At 44.8% G+C, this 18963-nt stretch overlaps 1 protein-coding gene across 1 annotated transcript in view; it reads right to left on the reverse strand.

Moving 5' to 3' along the window:
- Window positions 1-18963, reverse strand: part of LOC123763281 (uncharacterized) — a 40863-nt gene that overhangs the window by 2426 nt on the left and 19474 nt on the right. The window contains exons 2-7 of the mRNA XM_045750403.2: window positions 7273-7329; window positions 5797-5895; window positions 4099-4196; window positions 3115-3454; window positions 1840-2044; window positions 521-644 (exon numbers count right to left, since the gene is read on the reverse strand). Of these exons, the coding sequence (XP_045606359.2) occupies window positions 521-644; window positions 1840-2044; window positions 3115-3454; window positions 4099-4196; window positions 5797-5895; window positions 7273-7281 (875 nt within the window). The 5' untranslated portion in view covers window positions 7282-7329. The remainder of the gene's footprint in view (window positions 1-520; window positions 645-1839; window positions 2045-3114; window positions 3455-4098; window positions 4197-5796; window positions 5896-7272; window positions 7330-18963) is intronic.

An 18963-nucleotide genomic window follows, 5' to 3' on the forward strand; every position in this document is an offset into this window, starting at 1 on the left:
TGCCGCCCCACTCTAGGCTTCCTCCACCACTGTGCCGTCCACTCTAGGCTTCCACCACCACTCTGCCGCCCCACTCTAGGCTTCCTCCACCACTCTGCCACCCACTCTAGGCTTCCTCTACCACTCTGCCGCCCCACTCTAGGCTTCCTCCACCACTCTGCCACCCACTCTAGGCTTCCACCACCACTTTGCCGCCCCACTCTAGGCTTCCACCACCACTTTGCCGCCCCACTCTAGCCTTCCACCACCACTCTGCCGCCCACTCTAGGCTTCCACCACCACTATGCCACCCACTCTAGCCTTCCACCCCACTCTAGCCTTCCTCCACCACTCAAGGGATATATGCACCAAGGTGTGTAATCCGTGTCTCGGTGTATACATATTAATAAGTTTACGTTTCCCCCTAAGCTTTGTTACTAATTAAAGTATACTTAACATCACTTCAGTGTTCGACAAGCCCAACACTAACCAAGGGGTTGTCCCTTATCCCGCTCCAGTAACTTGACCGCGAGGAACTTACATGTCAATGAAGACGTCGTCACGGGAGTCGGCGAAGGTGTTGGGGTTGTGGTGCTCCACCAGCCACACGTCAACCGTCAAGCCGCCGCTCTCCCAGAACGCCTCCACCACACCCTGCTCCACCCCTGCCAACATCAACAACGTTGTTTTAGATTCAGCTACTCAGAACAAAAGTTCCAAGTAGCACGGGCTATGGTGAGCCCATTATCATAATAATGATAATAATAATTATAATTTATTCACAAGAAGGTACAATGGGTTGGAGTGATTACATAATATTGGTATTTATGCATTCTTGCAAATCCAATAATACGCATAACGTTTCGGGCAGGTCCTTACTCTAAAGATGAAAAGGTACATTGTAGCAAGGTTTGATATCATCAAATAACTACAAATAATTGACAGAGGTGATTACACTGGCAAAGATATATGTCTTAAGTACTAATATTGGGGAGGTGAGTAGTAGAAGATACAGTGTGAGTTTGAAGCACAAGGTAGGAAACTATGAGGATGAAATTAGGTACTTTTTGGTTTTACTTGTAAGTAGAGCAGAGGTTGGACAATTTGTTAATTCGTCAGGGAGGGAGTTCCATAGACTGGGTCCTTTTATTTGAATGGAGTGTTTGCACAGATTTAGTCTGACTCTGGGGATATCAAAGATATATTTATTTCTGATGCAATGCTAATGGATTCTATTATACCTATCAAGGAAAAGTTTCAGATCAAGATTAGTATTTAGGAACAAAGTTTTGTACATGTAAATAGCACATGAGAATGTGTGGAGTGTGTGCATGTTTAGCATGTTAAGGGACTAAAACAGAGGGGGCCGAGTGTTGTCTGAAGAGTTTGTTACAGTTCTGATAATTAACAGTTGTAGAACCCGATGCACAGACACCGTGTGTTAGATAGGGATAGATTAGTGCGTATTATAGTGAGAGGAGAACTGAGTGGGGAACATAATATCTGATTTTAGAAAGTATACCGACCGTTTTTTATACTTTTTTGGCTATGTGTTGAATGTGTGTGCTGAAGTTAAGTCTCTTGTCTATATATAGGCCAGGGAACGTTCTCATTTTTATTGTTAATGAAGACAATGAAGTTCATAGACTTCATTTCCTATCTGAAGTTGAATTTGATTTGATGATATCACAAAAGATGAAGAATGTCCCGCCTCTCAACTGTCAGTTGATTGACAGTTGAGAGGCGGGACCAAAGAGCCAGAGCTCAACCCCCGCAAACACAACTAGGTGAGTACGTGTTGTCAAGGCCTCGGTGTCAAGCTGACCGCGTCTCGCTTTTAACGAACAAATGGCTTGGTACCTTCTACGTCTAGGGAGATGAAGTCGACATGTGTGACCGGGAGGGCGAGGAGCAGCGTCTGCAGCGGCAGACACTGGACCGTCTCGTAGATCTCATAGCTCACAGGACTGGCCACCCGGTAGTAGTGGGAGCCGTAGAGGGTGTTTTGGGCGCGATAGCCTATCCCGTCGCTCTGGTCACTGTTGGCCATCTTCACCAATATCGTCTGTGGGGGATAATATTGGGTTTGTTTGATTTAGTTGAATGCATTTACCCAGGGCGGGCTGTTGTTGTGTTATAGATTCAGCTACTCGGAACACGTTCCAAGTAGCACGGGCGATGGTGAGCCCGTAGTGAACTTACCTGGCACAGGAGCGGTGGTGTCCAGGGCGGGCATTGTGTCATGAACGTGGTCCGCCAGTGTGGTCAGGTGGCGTGTGTGAGACCATTACATTAGGTGGTTTTTGCACAATCACCTTCAATGGGTTCACGACATTCAAGTCAGGTGTAGTCCTAACGCAAGTTAAGACCACACCTGACTTGACTGTCGTCAACCCATTGAACGTGCTTAAGTCAGATGTGGTCTTAACTCAAGTTAAATATGGTTTTGACGCACCTCGTCCTCTCGACTGGTCTGTCTTATTGATTGATTGATTGATTGATTGATTGATTGATTGATTGATTGATTGATTGATTTATATATATACAAGAAAGTACATTGGGGTTTAAGAGAGAACATAGAGTTAAAGTTGAAATTACAATCTCGTAAAGCCACTATTTGTTTTTGTACGCTATGGTCCCAACGAACAAATGACAAAGTATCATAAAAAACAGCGGCTCGCATAGCCACGTTTACTGTGTATTGGTAAGCTAGTTTAGTTGGGTTCACTTGGGTTCATACATTTCTGGTTAGGTTAGTACTTTGTATTTTGTACGTTGTGGCAGATCAAGAACTGTTTGACGTTCTGGTCAGACGTGGTCTCGACAACCGTACATGAGCTGTAGTTCTCAGATATGCATTAACCTATCTTCTCTGGTTCAAGACGTGAGCGCCAGGGGGCAGTTACGAAGAGTTCGCTTATTACTGAGAGCAAAGCAGCGACTGTATTTTATGCATATATATACTGTTGCCAGTGTGTGTGGTGTGTGGTCAGTGTGAGTAATGTGTAGTGTGGTCAGTCAGTATGAGTTAAGTGTGTATTAATCAAGCGAGGCATGCTATATTCTGGCGATTATCAATAGGCATAATTTTACAAGAAAAAGCAACCTCAACTGATCCCAGCGAACCATCACTACCTCGCTAGGGTAAGGCTTGGCAGAGAGACAGGAATGAGAGGTCCAAGCTCGACGATTCTTCTTCAGCAGGAGAGCGAACATGTCTTCGTCAGGCTCCACCAACAGACCCGTCCACCCCTTCTGCCGTTCCAGATACACGGTGTTGGAGAGGTACTCGCCGTCTAGAGCTCCCGCTTCCACGAAGAACCCGGCGGGTCGCTGCTCGAAGAGCTCTACCACCAGTTTGTGTAAAGTCTGCCAGCCAAGTGTCGTGTTACGATAGGACAGGTAGTCGTTGTCTAAGAGGCTCCCGCTCTCCTCCTTCAGGTTGTAGGGCGCGGTGGACGGGGCTACTACGTACCTGCCAGGGAAATAATGCCATAGAAAAGGTAATTAATTGCAGCGTAGATGAAATTAATTACTTACACGAAAATCGCTATCTATGAATTTTTGCTAGATAATTGTGTTGAAGGGAAATTATTTTTGGTAATGAGGTAAGGGTTGTCTTTCAAGGAAACTGTCATGAACTGAATTATACAAGATGTACACATTCAACCATATAAACACACACACACACACACACACACACACACACACACACACACACACACACAGGTGGAAACTGAGTGCCCAAATGAGCCACAGAGATATTAGAAAGAACTTTTTTAGTGTCAGAGTGTTGACAAATGGAATGCATTAGGAAGCGATGTGGTGGAGGCTGACTCCATACACAGTTTCAAGTGTAGATATGATAAGAGTCCAATAGGCTCAGGAACCTGTACACCTGTTGATTGACGGTTGAGAGGCGGGACCAAAGAACCATAGCTCAACCCCCGCAAGCACAACTAGGTGAGTACTAGGTGAGTACACACACACACACACACACACACACACACACACACACACACACACACACACACACACACACACACACACACACACATACACACCAAAGAGCCAAAGCCCAACCCCCACAAGCACAACTAAGTGAGACTGTAAACACACTTTTGCCGGACGAGACGGAGGAGTCGCGGGTCATCTGGACTTGGGGGCCCCTGGAGCAGCACCTGCAGCAGCTCCTCCTCCCACCACGCCCCCGCCCCCTGCAACACACACACATATTACCATGTTGACCAAACCACACACTAAAAAGTGAAGGGACGACGACGTTTCGGTCCCTCCTGGTCCATTCGACTTGATAATTCAGCCACGTTATTGTGACTCCTCGTCTGCACATATTATCATATTACACAAAGTCATATTTCATAGCGCTTTGGTCCTTATCTCCACATATCAAAGAAGAAATACATAGATGGCGAGATGAGAGAGAGAGAGAGAGAGAGAGAGAGAGAGAGAGAGAGAGAGAGAGAGAGAGAGAGAGAGAGAGAGAGAGAGAGAGAGACCCCCTCTCTCTCTCTCTCCCTCTCTCTCCCTCTCCCTCTCTCTCTCTCTCTCTTGATATCCTCGCTATGCGGGATATCAAGTCAAACGAGCATATGGAGGCTGTGTCTTACAGTTGGTTCCTGGTTCATCATGTACCTTAATAGTTGGATTGATGGATAAAGGGATGGATGGATAGATGCATAAACGGACAGGTAAAATGGATAGAGGGATGGATGGATATATGAATAGGTAGATGAATATAGATGGGTGGATGGATAGCTAGATGAATAGATTGATTGATGGAAAGATTGATAGACGGAGAGTTATAGATAGTATGGATATATGTGTATGGATAGATAGCTGGACAGAGGGCAGAGACTACAGAGACTACAGAGAGGCCCGGGCAGCGCCGGGTACTCCTCCCCCCCCCCCAGTATGAAATACAGGAGTCTGAAGGGGCAGACTTCAGATAAACTGAAGTAGGACAACAGCTCCCCCCCCCCAGTCTCACTAGCCGGCCATACTGTTCACGTGAGAGATCTCTTGGCAGAGTGGGTCAACCTCCCCCTGGAAGGCCCAAGGGGGGGGGGGGGGGGGTTCAAATCCCCCTTCAAAATTATATTCATAATATAAATAATTTATGCATAAACTATCTCCTATTGGGGAGTGTTGTACATGCTACTATGGCGGTATGTCCACTCACAAGATGAGTGGCGCTGCCCAATAAACTCGCCCCTCGGGGCAAAATTTAAAAAAATTTAAATCTATCTGACGGCAATTCTGCCCTTAACGGATGGGCGGGGGGGCCCATCATCTGAGTAGAGGTCCCCCAGAAGCCCAAGACATTATATATGAATGAGGTTGACACAAGAGTAAGGGTCAACAGATCCTTGTAAATGATCTGTTGACCTTTAAGATAGTAAGGAGATAATTGAAGGTGCTGTTGGCTCATCTGGATTGCTTAACTTAAGATCCTCTTTCCATTAAATTTACTGAAGTCTCTGATGCACAGACGTTTTCCTTTTCGGTACGTTTTATTCCTCTATTAAATTACCAACCTAAATGCTGTATTTGTGAGAATTATTAGCGTAGATATGTCCATTTCTTCTTCAGCCACAATATTATTATTCCATATGACCATTAAGTCATCTATATTAGTCATATAGTTTATTGTTCTTTATGTATAACGGGAACCTATTAATTGTATTAGAGTTATTCAGAAACAAAGAGTGATAACAAAATAGATGAACCAATTGATAGATAAATTGATAAGGGATGAGCAAAATGGCGGGAAGTGAGAGATAAAGAGTACTAACTCACCATCAGCATCATTGTACCAGCAGCCAGTACTGCTCCCACACCTAAACATTTCCTCTTGCCATATATAGTATTCCTCGACTTCATTGTCTGCCTTACCCACTGGAAATGAATGAACAACATTTAAATTAGCTTAGAACCCAGTTTCTTAAAAAACTAGTGGTACTCTTAAACTAGGCACAAAGTGTGTTGTTACTTATCAAGAGCGGGTAAACGGCGAGAGTTTACCCCCCCCCCCCTATAATTCTTCTTAAAAAGTTGGGTGAGGATAGTCCCAATCATTAGACCTACAGCTTTGGAGAATCAACATATTTTCTAATTATATATATATATATATATATATATATATATATATATATATATATATATATATATATATATATATATATATATATATATATATATATAACCCAGGTGTGGGGTGTGAGTTTTCAGTTATATATATATATATATATATATATATATATATATATATATATATATATATATATATATATATATATATATATATATGTCGTACCTAGTAGCCAGAACTCACTTCTGAGCCTACCATGCAAGGCCTGATTTGCCTAATAAGCCTAGTTTTCATGAATTAATGTTTTTTCGACAACCTAACCTACCTAACCTAACCTAACCTAACGTTTTCGGCTACCTAACCTAACCTAACCTATAAAGATAGGTTAGGTTAGGTTAGGTAGGGTTGGTTAGGTTCGGTCATATATCTACGTTAATTTTAACTCTAATAAAAATAAATTGACCTCATACATAATGAAATGGGTAGCTTTATCATTTCATAAGAAAAAAATTAGAGAAAATATATTAATCCAGTAAAACTTGGCTTATTAGGCAAATCGGGCCTCGCATAGTAGGCTGAGAAGTGAGTTCTGGCTACTAGGTACGACATATATATATATATATATATATATATATATATATATATATATATATATATATATATATATATATATATATATAAAATGACCACAAAAGAAAATGAACCTCACACGTATCCTTCCTCCCTATATTTCACGACCACTAACTTGTAATATTCACTCTTTTGAATATGTATTGATTAATACGAAATACTGAAGGAATTTCCAATCTCATTTTCCTTCGTGGTCAGACATTGTCAAATTATTTATTACGTGTTAATTTAATTTCTTCGTGATTTACACACACACACACGCACGCATTATACATATATATATATATATATATATATATATATATATATATATATATATATATATATATATATATATATATATATATATATATATATCAATTAGTGTTAAGATGAAATATTTCGTGAAAAAGATTATGTTATCTCTTTGTTGATGTTACAGTGTAAAACATCAGGAGATTATAGAGATACCATTTATAAGAGCATAAATAACAGTTTAAAAGCTTAAAACTAAAAATAACTAAATTAAGTTGGTTAATGTACCATGAAAATACTTCAAAAGTAGTTAAAAATACCTTAAACATGCTCAGTAGGAATGACAGCGTGAAGTCTCTGTAAGGTATTTGACGATTCTGAAAATAAGACCATTTTAACATATAAACAAAATAAAAATTGATTACTAAAAAAATTATATTCAAACTAAATCACATACAATTGTACGTGGGAATATTGAGCCCCATCCTGCTAAAATGATAGTATAGGAACTATGTGGTTGAAAGTTCAAATATATCGTAATGGATCACTAGAAAGTTTACTTTTGTAGAATTAGATTTGGACAAATCTGAAAAGTTTTTATATTTTTACTAAAAAAAAAAAACTTTCCTAACACAACCATCCTAACCATCTTAGGCTTAATACACGCTATCTGAGGCTTTATAGTACATACATATGTACTATTCTCGGCAAGAAATATTTAAATTGTTTCTTTAGCATATTTTTTTCAGGACTCTATAATAAATAGTACAAAAAGTGACTTACTGGGGCTCCATTACTACATATTGGTACGATCGACCACATAGTTACAACAAGACCTATCAAAACAGGAGGATGGGTTGGAATATTTAGAAGAGAAACATTCCAATAGCTGACTCAGTGTGGGGTGAGCAAGCCTCGTGACGTCACACCAATTGGCGCCAAAACCTTGAGAAAATACAGATAAATTTAAACGTTAGTACATTGAAAAAAAAATTACATTCATAATTGTATATACAATAAATCAAGTTAGGACAAAAATAACAGAATTACATTGAAGACATAAAGAAAAACTTTTTCAATTCAATGAAAAACGAATAAAGACTAATCAAAATTTAGATTAGTAGAATTTCCTAATCTAAATTAGAAAACTCAGTTTTAAGAACAGGTAATGTAGCTAGCTGGCAAGTCAGATATATTTAGATGAATGAGGTTTATTTAACATATCAAACTTTCTAATGTCATCAAATTAGCTCCGTTGGTAGATTTAGCTAAAATGATAAAGTCATTGAAGGTTGTGACCTAAATCTTGACAAGGATCCCAAACGAGTGTACGTGATGATTTAATTAAATGAAATGCGTTCACAATAGAAAACTCTCCTTCGCAAATTCGAACGTCGAAATACGAAGCGAACTGTCAGTATATCAGTCGCTACAGACACACAAGTGAACTGGCGCACTATATTACAATTTAAGGAGTAGGACGGCACATATAGGCAACATCAGGAAAACAGCGGAGTAGCCAAAACAGCAGTGCATGAGTAGCAGGAAAATATTCTGCCACTCTTCACCGCGATTTTTCGATTTCAATTCGCGATAAAGCTGATCAGAATTGCACTTCACCATTATAAATTCACATTAATGCATTCATAAATCTATGTATCTATGTATTTACGTATGTAGCTGAGCCTAACATTTTAAAAGCACTACGATCACCTTTTGTGGTTGTTCAATAAATCTCTGAACTGTATGTTTGACAAATCTCTCACCCTGTCCATGGAGGAGAGAAGAAAATGTATATATGCTAGTTAGCATTGTAAATATGTGGCCACGTCTGTGGTAGAAAATAATAATAATAAAAAAAAACTCTTCACTGCGGCTGGGGGGTAGAAATAGCCTAAGCTACTCTATCCCTTTGAAATGTATTTTTTTTTTGTCTCAATAAACACACTTGAACTTGATTCACCGCGGCTTAGGGAGGCAGGGTAGGAAGACCACGAGGGGGAAGGAGAGTTGAGATTATCCTGCATATAAGCCACTATCACAATACATATTATATGTAAACATAAACCCATTCCAGCAAGCAGTAATCACCTTGTGTCTGTGCCCAGACTCTGGCCAGTACTGCGAACACACGCATTATAAAAATGGTCTTTCCTTATAGTTTACTGAAACATTTCCTTCAACATTATCCGGCTTGTGATAATTTTACTTAAAATTGTCCTACGTTAAACATCTTCCCGGCCTGTTACCACCACTATCCTGTATTACAGTAATGATAATACTGGTATTATTGTAATGATAATACTGGTATTATAGTAATGATAATACTGGTATTATTGTAATGATAATACTGGTATTATTGTAATGATAATACTGGTATTACAGTAATGATAATACTGGTATTATTGTAATGATGATAATTCTGGCATTGCAACAATGATGATAATACTGGCATTGCAACAATGATGATAATACTGGCATTGCAACAATGATGATAATTCTGGCATTGCAACAATGATGATAATTCTGGCATTACAACAATGATGATAATTCTGGCATTGCAACAATGATGATAATTCTGGCATTGCAACAATGATGATAATTCTGGCATTGCAACAATGATGATAATACTGGCATTGCAACAATGATGATAATACTGGCATTGCAACAATGATGATAATACTGGCATTGCAACAATGATGATAATACTGGCATTGCAACAATGATGATAATTCTGGCATTGCAACAATGATGATAATACTGGCATTGCAACAATGATGATAATTCTGGCATTGCAACAATGATGATAATTCTGGCATTGCAACAATGATGATAATACTGGCATTAGTGATAAAACTGACATTACAGTAATGGTAATAATAGTGAGACAAGAGCATCAAGACTTGATGAAGAAGTGTATGGAGGAGGAGGAGGGGGGGGGATGTAGGTAGTGAGGATACAAGTGTTGATACAGGGATAGTGGGCCTGTATTGGATAGGGTAGTGTGGATACGGCAGGGACGGTGTGGTTGAACAGGTAGTGTGGACAGTGACAGTGTTGAGACAGAAGGGTGAGAAGGGTGTAGGGGAAGGGGACAGGGTGTAGGTGAGGGGGGGGGGTAACGGCAGGGTGTAGGTGAGGGACCAAACAGGAAATTAAGCATCCATGTTTCCATGGTTGTCAAACTGAGGAAGGTGCGTCCTCGAGTCCCGCCACCACCATCCTGCACACTCATCACACGCCTCCCTCCTCCTCCTCCTCCTCCTCCTCCTCATACCCTTCTACCACAACCTTCCACCACCACCACAACCTTCCACCACCACCCCCATCAACACCAACACCACCGCCATCAACACCAACACCACCGCCAACACAACCAGCATAACCATTACCACCCATTAACACCATCAACGCCACCACAACCAACATTACTATCACACTATCACAACCACCATTACCACCACCATCACCGCCAGCCAGAGGCTTAGCCATCACCAACACCATCACCACCAACTCCACCACGAACACCATAACCACCTACACCATCACCATCACCACCATCACCACCATTAGTAAGTGCAACATACCCATTCCCCGAACAGCCTTGGACTTGGCAATGGTTGGGCCACGCCAAGGACGATGCACAATGGCTTACGCCTTTACTTCATGGCCTTCTCACGATTGTTGATCGATAGACTGAAGAGAGAGAGAGAGAGAGAGAGAGAGAGAGAGAGAGAGAGAGAGAGAGAGAGAGAGAGAGAGAGAGAGAGAGAGAGAGAGAGAGAGATAGGGACTGTTGCAACAACAATCGGGAGAAGACAAGATATATTTTGTGTGTCAGGATATAAGACCAAGATGGTGATGGATAACCTCTCCATCTTGACCCGTGCTGTGTTTCAGAGTTGTCTGAAGTGGTTGTTCAACGTGCTGACGTTCACCTGTTGTTGTTGTTTTAGATTTAGCTACTCAGGACGAAGTGTTCATGTAGCACGGGCTATGGTGAGCCCGTAAATGACGTTCACCATCTCCCTAAAACACTTGACATATAGGCAAGGTAGTCGGGCCGGATAAGGTCAGACCCAAGACTATTACGCAGTTGTGCGGACCTGCTGACTTCACCTTTCACTCTCTTCTACCAAATCTTTAAGGAATCTGACCCTTCTCTATGACTAAAAGCAGATGTTGTTCCAGTACACACAACAAAAATTCAGTTGTCGGGAAGTACAAACTAGTGTCACCCCAACCACTTGGACTGGTTGGTAGAGCGACGGTTGAGCTTCATGCAGGTCGGCGTTCAATCCCCAACCATTCAAATGGTTGGGAACCATTCCTCCCCCCCCCCCGTCCCATCCCAAATCCTTATCCTGATCCCTTCCTAGTGCTATATAGTCGTAATGGTTAGGCGCTTTCCCCTGATAATTTCCTCCCTCCATTCGATTGCTGGCACAATTCTTGAGGCATTAATCTCTCAGCTTATGACAATATTTTTTATATTATTGTCTATGGTGCGGGTGACAATATGGTCGTAGAAAAGGTCGCTTCTGATCCCTTGCTGAAGCTCTCCATATGTGGCATTAATCACTGAGTGAGTCCAAGATAATCTGTGATGTTGCGCTCGATATTGCAGGTGAATGATGATCGGGCTCTCTACACTTGACCTTGTTGTTAAAGGTTCGCTACCTGGAACAAAAGTCCCAAGCAGCACGGGCTATGGTGAGCACGTAGTGACTAAGACTAAGTCACTACGTGCTTCTGACTAACACTTGACTAAGTACAAAGTCAGAAGCGCTATCTCAGGCTACCCTTTACAGCTCATAAAGGACATCCTTCAGGAACGGATGTCCTGAAGGATGCCCTCCCAACGTGTAATGATCAAAGGGACTGAACCTTAAAGCCACTGCCAGTACCAGTGTGTCTCAACGCTTGACACTATGTTGTGGAATGTCTATTTCATCAATCTAATACATCTCATTCCTGACGCTCAGGTCTATGCTAACGATTAATTCTTTCCATTAAATATATATAATAAGAAATAAGAGCGCTACGAGACTAGGAATATATATACCTGGGGAGGGCAATGGCAGGTCATATTTGCGGCTGACAAAACAGACGATGATGATAACAAGACAGTAGAACAATGCAAAACAGACAGGCATACACATAAGTGACAAAAAGTGTTTAGCAATGGTTAATGTAATGGTAATGAGGGCTTGGCTTTTCAAAGACCATGAAACAGTGGCATGCTTAAGCCAGGCAGTAAGTCCGCCACGCACCACGCGGGAACCAGTGTGGAGGCGGGCACGCCAGGAGGGACCAGGGCGGCTGGCACATGACACATATGAACCCTCACGACCTTGGAATATACAACACAGTGAGGACAGAAAACAACATATATATATTTTACTTAAGGAACCAACGCCTTGGGCAAGTCGACGTCCTCCCTTCCAGTTTACCTCAGCCTCCCTCCAGCGTCCATGAGCCTCCCTCCAGCTTCCATCAGCCTCCCTCCAGCTTCCATCAGCCTCCCTCCAGCTTCCATGAGCCTCCCTCCAGCTTCCATGAGCCTCCCTCCAGCTTCCATCAGCCTCCCTCCAGCGTCCATGAGCCTCCCTCCAGCTTCCATCAGTCTCCCTCCAGCTTCCATCAGCCTCCCTCCAGCTTCCATCAGCCTCCCTCCAGCTTCCATAAGCCTCCCTCCAGCTTCCATAAGCCTCCCTCCAGCTTCCATCAGTCTCCATCCAGCTTCCATTAACCTCCCTCCAGCTTACATCAGCCTCCCTCCAGCTTCCATAAGCCTCCCTCCAGCTTCCATCAGCCTCCCTCCAGCGTCCATGAGCCTCCCTCCAGCTTCCATCAGTCTCCCTCCAGCTTCCATCAGCCTCCCTCCAGCTTCCATCAGCCTCCCTCCAGCTTCCATAAGCCTCCCTCCAGCTTCCATAACCCTCCCTCCAGCTTCCATCAGTCTCCCTCCAGCGTCCATGAGCCTCCCTCCAGCTTCCATGAGCCTCCCTCCAGCGTCCATGAGCCTCCCTCCAGCTTCCATCAGCCTCCCTCCAGCGTCCATAAGCCTCCCTCCAGCTTCCATCAGCCTCCCTCCAGCGTCCATGAGCCTCCCTCCAGCTTCCATCAGTCTCCCTCCAGCTTCCATCAGCCTCCCTCCAGCTTCCATCAGCCTCCCTCCAGCTTCCATAAGCCTCCCTCCAGTTTCCATAAGCCTCCCTCCAGCTTCCATAAGCCTCCCTCCAGCTTCCATAAGCCTCCCTCCAGCTTCCATAAGCCTCCCTCCAGCTTCCATAAGCCTCCCTCCAGCTTCTATAAGCCTCCCTCCAGCTTCCATAAGCCTCCCTCCAGCTTCCATAAGCCTCCCTCCAGCTTCCATAAGCCTCCATCCAGCTTCCATAAGCCTCCATCCAGCTTCCATAAGCCTCCATCCAGCTACCATCAGCCTCCATCCAGCTTCCATAAGCCTCCATCCAGCTTCCATAAGCCTCCATCCAGCTTCCTTAAGCCTCCATCCAGCTACCATCAGCCTCCCTCCGGCTTTCATAAGCCTCCCTCCAGCTTCCATAAGCCTCCCTCCAGCTTCCATAAGCCTCCATCCAGCTTAAATAAGCCTCCCTCCAGCTTCCAGACCGTCTTTGGTCTTGGCGGGACCAAGAAGCCAAAGCTCAACCCCCGCAAGCACAACTAGGTGAGTACTGGAGGTGCTACAATTAACCACCAAAGGTGCTACAATGAACCACCAGAGGTGCTACAATGAACTACCAGAGGCGCTACAATGAACTACCAGAGGTGCTACATTGAACCACCAGAGGTGCTACAATGAACCACCAGAGGTGCTACAATGAATTACCAGAGGCGCTACAATGAACTACCAGAGGCGCTACAATGAACTACCAGAGGCGCTACAATGAACCACCAGAGGCGCTACAATGAACCACCAGAGGCGCTACAATGAACTACCAGAGGCGCTACAATGAACTACCAGAGGCGCTACAATGAACCACCAGAGGTGCTACAATGAACCACCAGAGGTGCTACAATGAACCCACCAGAGGTGCTACAATGAACCACCAGAGGTGCTACAATGAACCACCAGAGGTGCTACAATGAACCACCAGAGGTGCTACAATGAACCCACCAGAGGTGCTACAATGAACCACCAGAGGTGCTACAATGAACCACCAGAGGTGCTACAATGAACCCACCAGAGGTGCTACAATGAACCCACCAGAGGTGCTACAATGAACCCACCAGAGGTGCTACAATGAACCCACCAGAGGTGCTACAATGAACCCACCAGAGGTGCTACAATGAACCACCAGAGGTGCTACAATGAATCACCAGAGGTGCTACAATGAACCCACCAGAGGTGCTACAATGAACCACCAGAGGTGCTACAATGAACCCACCAGAGGTGCTACAATGAACCACGGGTGTCATATAATATCACCGGAAGTCAGAAGAAGTCACCCACCCACAAGTTATCAGCACTACGGTATAATTTTAACTAGTATATAATTAGACTCTGTTATCTTGCACCTGCATACGGCAGCTACCTCAAAACTAACCTCTCACACCTACAAAAGATAACCTCTCACAGCTACACAAGATAACCTCTCACAGCTACACAGGATTACCTCTCACAGATACACACGATAACCTCTCACAGCTACACAGGATAACTTCACACAGCTACACAAGATAACCTCTCACAGCTACACAGGATTACCTCTCACAGCTACACAAGATAACTTCTCGCAGTTACACAAGATAACTTCTCACAGCTACACAAGATATCAGGAGAAAGTAGTAAGTCATTACCACTATAGCGACTGGAGAATATGTTCAACTGTCGTCAGGTGACAGCTAAGAATGTCAAGAGTAACAGAGATGTGTGTCTCTTAATTACAGAGTTGTGAAGAAAGATTATTCTTGACTGACAATTGAAAAACAGATCATTTGCAGCGGCTAAGCTTGTCTTGAGATTATTGCCGAGTTGAGCCTTGATTGATTGATTGATTAAGATTAAGGAAACCAGGGGGTGGCACGGGCATGAATAGCCCGTATCTTGGTGGAGGTCCAATGAAAACCGTCAAGTCTGGTGAGAATGTTATGGGGAAAGCTTTCCACTTACTTCTTAGCAGATGAGAGCTGCTATCATCTCCAGCCTAGACCCCGGCCTTGACCTTTGACCCGGCCTTGACCGAAACTGCTCTTAATGGTTCAGACGAATAACCATAACAAATTAAGTTTTGTTTGAAATGAGAGTGGGACTAGACGTGATTCAGAAGGTCAGCGGTGCTGGTACTGGCAGCTCCCATCATGAGTGGTAATAATATTATCTTTATTACCATTTATTCATTATTACTCTGATCTCTGGAGGTATTAATTAATGTCAATAAGGCCATCACGACTCCTGTCACTCCCCGGGGGTGGGGGGGGGGGTGAGGGGCGGGGGTGTGAGGGGCGGGGTGAGGGGCGGGGTGAGGGGTGTGGTGAGGGGCGGGGTGAGGGGCGGGGTGAGGGGTGTGGTGAGGGGCGGGGTGAGGGGCGGGGTGAGGGGCGGGGTGAGGGGTGTGGTGAGGGGCGGGGTGAGGGGCGGGGTGAGGGGTGGGGTGAGGGGCGGGGTGAGGGGTGGGGTGAGGGGCGGGGTGAGGGGCGGGGTGAGGGGTGTGGTGAGGGGCGGGGTGAGGGGCGGGGGTGAGGAGCGGGAATCATTAATGTGTGGATGATCTACACAACGGGAGTAACAGTTGGCTAGGGCCGCTGCTCCTAACTTCCCTTTCTATAGTGCTTCCGTATGGTTCCCCAACACCACCTTCCTGTGTGGCTCTCTTCCTGTAACTCTCTTCCTGTAGCTCTCTTATCTTCCTGTGTACCACGTACCACACCGTGCTGCGAGGGCGTACCACAACGTACCTGCAATACAGCAGAAACCTGCTGTATTATAGGTGCTTCTTATAGAAACTTGCGATAATATGCGAACTTTTGTAGAGAATCTTGTATTAATACAAGAGATCCTATTGAGAAAACTGGTTGTATTACAATAGGTCTATTTATTTGATAAGAAATTTGTATATTATTTCTGGTATTTTGGTACTTGAGGTTAGGTGTTGGTAAGTATGTGTGGACAGGTGTGGGCAGGTGTGGGTAAGTGTAGGCAGGTATTGGTAAGTGTAGCTCAGGTGTGGGAAGATGTGTGGCCGGTATGGGCAAGCGTGACCAGGTGTGGGAAGATGTGTGGGGCAGGTATGGGCAAGCGTGGACAGGTGTGGGAAGATGTGGCAGGTATAGACAAGCGTGGCCAGGTGTGGGAAGATGTGTGGCAGGTATGGACAAGCGTGGCCCAGGTGTGGGAAGATGTGTGGCAGGTATGAACAAGCGTGGCCCAGGTGTGGACAGGTGTGGGAAGATGTGTGGCAGGTATGGACAAGCGTGACCCAGGCGTGGACAGGTATGGGAAGATGTGTGGCAGGTATGGACAAGCGTGACCCAGGTGTGGACAGGTGTAAGCAGTTGCAATATACAAAAGGTAAGTGATCTGATAGAGGATGGGATTCGAAGGCACATTCTTGAGCGCCGAATACCGTGTCACATGTGTGAATGTTTGGCCGGCAGGCCCCTGGCGTGTTCATCAGTGTTCACCCGAGGGAGCAGCGGGTGAACAGTGAACATTCCTGGTGTGGGAGGCAACTGTTCTTATCTTAACTGTGAACCTTCCTCCTCCACCTGCATATTATTCCTTTATTACCACTATTGTCATCATCATTGCTAATTATTCTCATTCATTCTCCTCTTACGAGTATTATAATTATTATTATTACTAATTTAGAAATGGTGGGGGTACCTTTCTTTTCACCTAATGCTTCTGTTTACCTAACAGTAAATATGCACCCGAGAGTTAGGCAAGTATCGTGGGTTGCATCCGGGGGTTGGTAAGTATTTTGACTTAAGAGGGACCACGATGCTAGACCAAGCCTGCGTCTTGGGTCCCCGACCTGTAAGAGAGTGCCACGGGCCAGACCAAGCCTGCGTCTTGGGTCCCCGACCTGTAAGAGAGTGCCACGGGCCAGACCAAGCCTGCGTCTTGGGTCCCCGACCTGTAAGAGAGTGCCACGGGCCAGACCAAGCCTGCGTCTTGGGTCCCCGACCTGCAGGAGAGTGCCACGGGCCAGACCAAGCCTGCGTCTTGGGTCCCCGACCTGTAAGAGAGTGCCACGGGCCAGACCAAGCCTGCGTCTTGGGTCCACGACCTGTAAGAGAGTGCCACGGGCCAGACCAAGCCTGCGTCTTGGGTCCCCGACCTGTAAGAGAGTGCCACGGGCCAGACCAAGCCTGCGTCTTGGGTCCCCGACCTGTAAGAGAGTGCCACGGGCCAGACCAAGCCTGTGTCTTGGGTCCCCGACCTGTAAGAGAGTGCCACGGGCCAGACCAAGCCTGCGTCTTGGGTCCCCGACCTGTAAGAGAGTGCCACGGGCCAGACCAAGCCTGCGTCTTGGGTCCACGACCTGCAGGAAGTGTGACAAGCTGCCATTAGCGTACCTGTAATATTCTTTCATCCTCTGCCACCAGCCTCGCCTGGGATAATGACGCCCCTGCCTCCCACCTCCGTGACTCATTCACCAACACGCCCTCAGCCTCCCTCCACCTGTGATCTGGTGTCGCTCTACTGCCCACACCACCTTCCGCTACACCCTTATGCTGCCGCTCTCATGCTCCTAGGGGTGATAAGGAAGCTCTTCTGCTGTGATGCACAGGGTGTTCTGCTCTCATGTATGTCTGTTATTGTTGTGATGATGTTTATGTCCTTCTGCTGTGATGTTGATGATCTCCTACTGAGATGATGTTGATGATCTACTGTGATGCTAATGGTGTTTGTTGGGTCGTGCTCAACCGCTCTGATAATGTTTATACTACTCTTTTGTGATGCCGCTAACGAGGAAGGTAAAAACAAAGGAGGGTTGCAGATAGTTACAGGAAGAACTTGACAAACTCCAGGAGTGGCCACACGAATGGTTGTTGATGTTCAATACAAACCAGTGCAAGGTGATGGGGAAAGGGAGAAAGGCGACCAGGAATTACCCTGGCCAAAACAATACCTGGTTCCTCTTGTGGTCAACAAGAACAACGCACTGCAAGAAGTTGAAGAAGCCACCTCCATTCACTGCTTGAAGGCAAGATTCGACGAAGAATTCGAATGTCAGAATAGTTACATTATAACTCAATAGCTGTAAGAAGGCTAGTAAGCGGGGAATAATGATCTAGACCTCACTTCAGAAAGCTTTTGACAAAGTACCCCATAAAAGGCTGTTGAAAAGTTGGAGCAACAGGCAGGAGTAAAAGTTAAGGTGCTACAGTGGATAAGGGAGTATCTAAGCAACAGGAAACAGCGAGTAACTGCGAGGGGGAGGGAGGGGGGGGGGACATAAGAGTGGCGAGATGTCACCAGCGGGGTTCCACAGGGCTCTGTACTTGGACCCATCCTGTTTCTAATATATTTAAACGACCTTCCAGAGGGTATATACTCATTCCTCTCAATGTTTGTTGATGATGTAAAAATTATGAGAAGAATCAAGACAGATGAAGAATGACAGAGACTACAGGACGACCTGGACAAACTGGTGGAATGGTCTAGAAAATGGCTACTAAAGTTCAACTCAGAAAAGTGTAAAGTAATGAAATTAGGCGAATGGAACAGAAGGCTGAATACAATGTACCATCTGAGAGGTTATATCCTGCAAGAGTCAAATAGAGAGAAAGATCTGGGGGTTGATATCACACCGAACCTGTCCACAGAGGCCCACATCAAAAGGATATCATCAGCGGCATATGCTAGACTGGCATCTACCTCATACCTCACAAGAACTACCTTTAGAAACTTGTGCAGGGAATCGTTCATGACCTTGTATACCACTTATGTAAGACCAATCCTGGAGTATGCAGCTCCAGCCTGGAGTCCATGCCTAGTTAAACACAAGACAAAGTTAAGAGAAGATTCAGAGGTATTC

This window comes from Procambarus clarkii, chromosome 49 (assembly GCF_040958095.1).
Source record: "Procambarus clarkii isolate CNS0578487 chromosome 49, FALCON_Pclarkii_2.0, whole genome shotgun sequence".
Classification (NCBI taxonomy): Eukaryota; Metazoa; Arthropoda; class Malacostraca; order Decapoda; family Cambaridae; genus Procambarus; species Procambarus clarkii.